Source organism: Vombatus ursinus, unplaced genomic scaffold (assembly GCF_900497805.2).
Source record: "Vombatus ursinus unplaced genomic scaffold, bare-nosed wombat genome assembly UNPS02014768.1, whole genome shotgun sequence".
NCBI lineage: Eukaryota > Metazoa > Chordata > Mammalia > Diprotodontia > Vombatidae > Vombatus > Vombatus ursinus.
Genome location: NW_020954546.1, coordinates 33,146,275 through 33,152,981, shown reverse-complemented (window position 1 = coordinate 33,152,981; position 6,707 = coordinate 33,146,275). Strand labels below are relative to the sequence as shown.

At 42.0% G+C, this 6,707-nt stretch overlaps 2 protein-coding genes across 2 annotated transcripts in view; both read right to left on the bottom strand.

Annotated features, from left to right (window-relative positions):
* The window catches only part of LOC114042871 (C-C motif chemokine 4-like), a 7,911-nt gene extending 4,247 nt beyond the window's left edge, over window positions 1–3,664 (bottom strand). Inside the window, exon 1 of the mRNA XM_027861623.1 lies at window positions 3,522–3,664. The gene's annotated coding sequence lies outside the window, so the exon portion shown is untranslated. The remainder of the gene's footprint in view (window positions 1–3,521) is intronic.
* A 208-nt stretch (window positions 3,665–3,872) lies between these two features.
* LOC114042870 (C-C motif chemokine 4-like) lies at window positions 3,873–5,750 on the bottom strand. The gene is made up of 3 exons (XM_027861620.1): window positions 5,450–5,750; window positions 4,734–4,848; window positions 3,873–4,293 (listed from the first exon to the last, which is right to left on the bottom strand). Exons 1-3 carry the CDS (start codon window positions 5,520–5,522, stop codon window positions 4,206–4,208), a joined length of 276 nt encoding a protein of 91 aa, XP_027717421.1. The 5' UTR covers window positions 5,523–5,750; the 3' UTR covers window positions 3,873–4,205.
* Window positions 5,751–6,707: the final 957 nt, after the last annotated feature.

The window sequence follows — 6,707 nt, the reverse complement described above, 5'->3', positions numbered from 1 at the left end:
AAGGAAAGGAAAGGAAAGGAAAGGAAAGGAAAGGAAAGGAAAGGAAAATTGAGGGGAAAAAAAGAACACAAAAGAACAGAAGGAATTCTAGAAGTGAACACAAAAATCAAGGGAATGTACTTGCCATTGTGACAAATTTAATATATGCCTTTAAAAGAAAAACTATATTCAGTAAAAGTTCACAGATGTATATAGTCTCCTCTTTTCTGTTCTTCTTTGTATGTTGAAATGGTTTTATTTGTTGATATTTTCATAATAATAATGTTCATAATAAAATGTTCATAATAATGTTCATAATAAAAAAGAAAAATGTATATGTGAGGGTCAGGTCAACTTTTTGTATAAAAGAAATTGGGAGAGATCCTATGACTTAAGTTGGAGAATCACTCCTTTATGGCCAGTGGGTGGGTTTGCCAAAGACAACCTTATCTTAATATTGACTTGACTGTGTCTCTTCTCTGTGGCCTGGTCTTCCTCTCCCTCCCTGTGCTGAGAGTCATACATCTTTCTCCCTCACTCCTCCTCAGTGTCCTGATGCCTCAAATGAGACAGATATAGGACATAGAAAGATCCAGGGAATCTGAGGACATCCTCAAAGAGACAGAGAATTAAAGGTTCAGTGCTACAGTAAACCCACAAAAACATCTTAGTCAAACCTCGACTGGAAGGAACAATGGTGTTATCTGAGCCCTGGGAGAAAGAGGAAAAAAGAAGGAAAAGAGGTCTGCTATATTCTCTTGACCTGAAAAGGAAGAGAGAGGAGGAAACCAGACAGGTCTAGAATTCTCCCTTAGCGGTAAGAAGCAAAAAAGGACTTCTCCTTTCTCCCTTGAGTTTCCATTAGAAAGGGGAATCCCACTCACAGGGCTAGTCAGTCCAGATTTTATGGACTTCTTGCCCCTTTCCCCTCCAGCAGAGGCAGTGTGGTATAGTAGATAGGGGGCTGAACTTACAGTCAAGGAGGCTGAGGTTTAAATCCTGCCTTTCATGCTTACTAGCAATCTGGGTGTCCCTGGACAAGGTATGCAATCATCCTCATCCTTCAGATACTTTCATTTTCCTTCCCTAATCCTTTAAATTCCCTGATCTCCTTCCTCAATCCCACTTCCATATCACCAGCTGTCTGTTGAATCTCTTCACCTAGAGGTCTCGTTAACACTCAAATCCAACCTACTCCAAGCAGAACTCATTTTCTTCCTTTTAAATTCACCTTCCTTTTCAATTTCCTCTTTCCTTTAGAGTCCCATCATCCTTTCAGGTTAACAGGTTTGAAACTTCAAAATTATCCTCAACTCTTCACTCACTATACCCAGTCACTCTCTAAAACTTTTTCTTTTTCTTTTCACAACACTTCCTGAGCTATCCCCTCCTCTTGGATTAAATGGCCACCACCCTGGGCAAGGCTTTCATCATCTCTCACCTGGACTCTTAGGATATCTTTCTGGTTAGCCCCTTGTCCTCTCCAAGCTCTCATCTCCTCAATCCATCCTGCACAGAGCTGTGAAATTGACATTCCTCAAGTTTATGTCTAACCACATCACCCACCTCCTCCAGAAGCTTCAATGTTTCCTCTACCATTCCATATTTCTCTTCTGGGCCTTTGAAAAGACTGTCCCTCATACCTAGAAGGCTCTCTCTCCTTCCCTCCACTTCTCACAATCCTCACTATCTTCAAGGCTCTGCTCAAATGCTACCTTTTACAAGAAGCCATTTCTGATTCCCTCAGTAGCTAGGGTTTCTCCCTAGAATTGATTTTGTAAATTTACTTCTCTGGCTCTGTGTAATTTCTTTCCATTGGACTGTATTCCATTAGACTACAAAGTCCTTCTGGGTAAGGATTGTTTCATTTTTGTGTCTGGGATCTCACCACCCAGGAGTGTTTAGCATACAGTAGTCACTTAATAAAAGCTTGTGGAATTCCAATGAATGTTATAGAAGGCATTGTTGTCCTGGCTACACTCACTGACCTCAGTGCTTCGTCTAGTGGTTTCTCTAATTCTAAACTTGTTTAAGAAACTGCATACACACATTTATCAGCCTTGGCCCCTTAGAAGAGTTGAGAACTTCACCAACACTCTATTTGTGGAAATGGGGGACTTGGGGTATGAAACATCACATAAACTGCCAGATACAGTTGGTGTGTTGGTGGGTTTTGCTGAACCTTTTTTCCCCTTCTTTTTAATATCTTTGTTGCAAGGGATAATTCACTGAATAAGAAAGATTCAGAAATCAATAATGTGTAAAAATGTGTCAACAAAAATAAGATGAAATTGTGAGAGGAGAGCAAGACAAGTGGAGACACATCTTTTGAACTTCTCCATTTTTTCTGTCACAGTCAAGAGCCTCCCATGTTCTTAGACACATAAAGGGATTCTGTCTCACTCACTGTAGTGACCATTCCAGCACAGCCTGGTAGAGCAGACAGCATGGGGGTACCAAAATTGTAGAATAGTGTAGAAATTGAAATCACAGAGCCGTGTACCCTGCCTTGGATGTATGCTCATGGGAAAACCAATTAATCTCTCAGAGCTTCAATTTCCTTATCCATCAAATGGGGATAATAATACTACCTCTCCCTATTTTGCATGGGTTCTTGAGAGAAAAGTCAATCCTTTGTCAACTTCAAAACCCCCTAAGAATGGGAGTTCTGGATAACAGGATCAAGGGTTTGGAGCTAGAAGGAACCTCAGAGGGCATAAAGTCCAAAATGGACTCATTTCCTTCCCAATCCTTTTCAAATCTCCCTTGGGATTTCATCTCCCCAGCAATTCTATGCTGCAGGCAGAGCAGGGTGAGTGGGGACACTGCCCATCCACATCCAGATTGGCCAGTTTACCACAGGTTTCTCATTTATTGAAAAAACATGATAGTTAGATTATTGTTAAATACACTAAATTTTTCTAAAGACTCAGAGTGGGTATGTGATTTGCCTACAGCCATGCAAGTAAAGAAGCCAGGATTTGAACCTGGGTATTCTGACTCCAAATTAAGCACTTTCTTTCCTGCCACACCTTTTGAAATAATACCCAATTTATTAAGTCTTTCCTGGTTCTCCTCCTCTCTCCTCCACTTTCCCTAGTGGTTCCTTGGTACATCTCCTATGAGATAACTATTTTTGGCCCATACCCTGACAATATCACAGAATCATAGAATTAGAGGTTTGGAAGGGACCAGTCATCTACTGCAAAAAGTGACTGAAAGCAATCCCCACTATGCCATCCTTTGTAGGTGTTCACCTAGCTTCTCTTTAAAGACCTCCAAGGGAGGGGAAACCCTCCAAAGCTTGAAGCAGTCCATTCCAGTTTGGACAGCCATAATTGTTTAGTTTTTCCTAACATCAGGCCTAGATTTACCTCCTCACAAGTGCCATCCATTGCTCCTGGCTCTGTTCTTGGGACCCAAAGAGCACAAATCTACATTCTTCCAATATCTAAAGATAGAAATTATGTCTGACCTGGGTCTTCTCTTCTCCCCACTAAGCATCCCAAGTTCCTTCAACTCATCCTCTTATGACTAAGCACCTTTAGTCCTTGGATGCTTCCTCTTGTCATTCTCCAGCTTCCCAGTGTTCTTCATAAATTGTAGTTCCCAAAACTGACCCAAATAGTCTGAGTGTGGTCTGCCCAGGCCATACGGCAATGATAATATTGCTTCTCTATTTCTGGAAACTAGTTTTTTCAAAACAAAAGATCTTATTTTTAGTTTCCTCATCACTCCACTGACTCAAAGTGAAATGGCCATTCACTGAATTCTTAGAGTTTTTACAGAAATATTGTCCCCTAACAATGCCACACCCATCTTCTATAAAAATAGCAGAACCCTTCTCTCACTCTCTTTTCCCTTGAGAAAATAGAAACCATGGTGAAAAGACGTGGTTTTTAAATTTTTATTCTGAAGTCTTTCTTTAACAGATGATCATGGAATCCAGCAGGTAGCCTTAGCACTCAAAAGAGCAGAACTTCAGATGCTACTGGGGGTCCCCATGGGGGACAGGTGCCCTCCAGAAGTACAAATGGTACCAATAAATATCCAAAGTTACCACCAAATAATTTACGTAATAAGTTAAATCTCACTTTGCAAAAAGAATTCTAATGGGAAAGTTGATCTCAGGAAGGCTTCAGTCCTGGAAGATCTCATCCGACTGCAGAGTTCTTTGCTTTGGATCATTCTTCTTTAGGATGCATTGTCTAAAGCCGCTGAGCTCCTCAGTTCAGCTCCAGGTCATCCATATAAGCCTGAACCCAGTCATCTCTGGGGTTGGCACATGCCTGACGGCCCCTTTTGGTCAGGAACCTAGGAAGTGAGAGGAGGGTAGATGAGAGACCAATGTTCTCCATGTTCCCTTCTTGCACAACACTGACAACTACCTGCAGATTTGTAGAAAGATATAAGGGACAATCCCCACCTTTTATGCCATTCCCCTGGTCCTTTTGAGTCAATCATTTCCTTTCTAGTGATTTCCCCAGTAAGGAGTCCCTTTGGAAGCCTCCTGCTAGTTTCAAGCTCCTGTTACATCAGATGAATACTGTCCCTCAGGTGATAATAGCCCTTGCCCTGCTTCCTGGGGAGCGAACCTTGGTCTGGGACCACATGGACTACTGTACTCCTTTGTAGCCAGGTTTCATCTCTGTTGCCTGATCTATCCATTTGATCAGGTTGCCAAATGACCCCATTTCCTTTTTCCATCCTATCTCCTTATATTCCGTAGAGACAGTAAGTAGGTGGATACTCACACCACAGCTGGTTGGGAGCACAGGCTGCTGGTCTCATAATAGTCTGTCACAAATTTTCTGGGAATCTGTTGGCTGACATAGGAGAAGCAGCAGGAGGTAGGAGGGTCAGAGCCTACTGTAGAGAAAAGGGAAATATAGAATTAGGGTCATATGTTCATACTCTATATTTCTTAGCTGCTAACTATGTCCCACAAAAAAATGTTTTCCATCAGGCATAGCATGGATATCATCTCTCTCATCTCCCTTACCCTGGCTCTTTTTATGCTAGGTATGATTCTCATTGTGTGTAGAGGAGAATCAGACCTGCTGTTCCCATTCCATAAAGGATCCATGGAGAAAACATGAAAAGTTGAAGTTGCAGGGGATGTCAGAGATCAGCCCATCCAACTTCTGCCTTTTATTGAGAAGATCACTTGCCACAAAGATATTTAGTAATCAAGCCAGAACTAGAACCTTGTTGGACTAGAACCCAGTCTAGTGCCCTTTCTACTCTTTTGTTCTGCCTTGAACTTATATGTTAACCAGCATAAATTGTCAAGAGCATATTAATGCTTTCAAGTTCAATCAACTTGCTTCTGTCCCTCCCTTCCAGTCCCCCCACACGAGACCTTACCATATCCTCATGATCTAACTGGCCTTACCCTCCATCAGGGCTCTATCCAGCTTATGACCACAGTCTAGATACAGTCACAGAGGGACAGAGAAAGCTCACTTACTTGGTGCAGAGGATGCCAGAGAGCTGAAGGCCATGACCATGAGGATGGAGAGGGCAGCCACAGAGACCTTCATGATCCCAATAGAAGAGAAGGCTTGGAGGAGCAGAGCACAAGCTAAGAGACTCTGGAAGTCTGTGTCTCTGTCTCATGCTTGAATCCTGTCTTTATATGGGCTTCTAGAAGCAATTGGAGGAACAGAAAAGGAATGGAAATTCTGGGGTAGATTTGATGTCATAGTGAGAGTTAGGAACTGAAAAGTCAACCCAGGAAATGTAAGGCTGGTGTCAAGGACTGAGTTGCAGTACAATTTCATCATGGGAAAAATGGAGGGGAGGGGAGGATACAGAAATGTGTGTGGCAGGGTGACAAGGGTGATAAGGGGGAAGTGGTGAACTTGAAATAGCAGCAGAGACAGACGAAACATAGGCAAAACCAAATAGGAAGGAGAGTAATGTTGATGACTGATTTGAAAGGGTATTGAATGTAACAACCCTACCACTTTGATATCATAACTGCCTATATCTTAGGATTGTGGGTTTAGAGGTGGACAGGCACTTAATGATCATCTAACCCAGCCCCCTCCCATCACAAATAAGGAAACTGTGCCATAGAGGTTAAATCACTCTTTCAAGGTCTCACAGGTAGCAAGAGGCAGATATTGGATCTAGTCCTAGGTCTGCTGACCCCCCATTTTTTCACTTACATCTCAAGGAGACTAGTCCATACAGAGGAACCTCTGGTCTTTGCACGACTTCCATGGAAGTGGTTGGTGCAAACGGCAGCAACAAGAAGAAACAGGGAATGATGATGATTCCTGTTCTTGGTCTCATTTCTGTGTCTGCCTTATTATCCAATGGTATTAACAGTATACAGTACTTTGAGGTTCCAAATGGCCTTGAGATCTATGATTAATAATAATAGACATTTATGTTAAAGTTTGCAAAGTTCTTAAAAATATTGTTGCATTTGAGCCTCACATCAAGCCTGTGATGTGCATAATGCAGATCCATCCCCTTTACTAGTTAAACTCCTTGAGGATAGAGTCTGCTTAGGTGTCTTCCAATGACATCTATGACATCCTTTGAGACTCATCATATCTTTAAGGTTGATAGGATTGGTATTATTATGTCTATTTCATTCATTAAAAAACAGATTTGTGGTGAGAAGACTTGCATTCTGGGCCATCTCTGAAAATTGCTTCCTATGTGACCCTTAACCTCACACTATTCCCAGGATCTGCTTTGGTAGGAGTTTCCTT

What these genes read in the sequence shown, in the direction of transcription:
- LOC114042870 (XM_027861620.1), bottom strand. Translation starts at nt 5,522, where the DNA reads ATGAAGGTCTCTGTGGCTGCCCTCTCCATCCTCATGGTCATGGCCTTC. An exon ending in TCTGGCATCCTCTGCACCAA is followed by an intron (nt 4,849 to 5,449) that starts GTAAGTGAGCTT and finishes TTTTCTCTACAG; the next exon opens with TAGGCTCTGACCCTCCTACC. An exon ending in TGCTCCCAACCAGCTGTGGT is followed by an intron (nt 4,294 to 4,733) that starts GTGAGTATCCAC and finishes CTCACTTCCTAG; the next exon opens with GTTCCTGACCAAAAGGGGCC.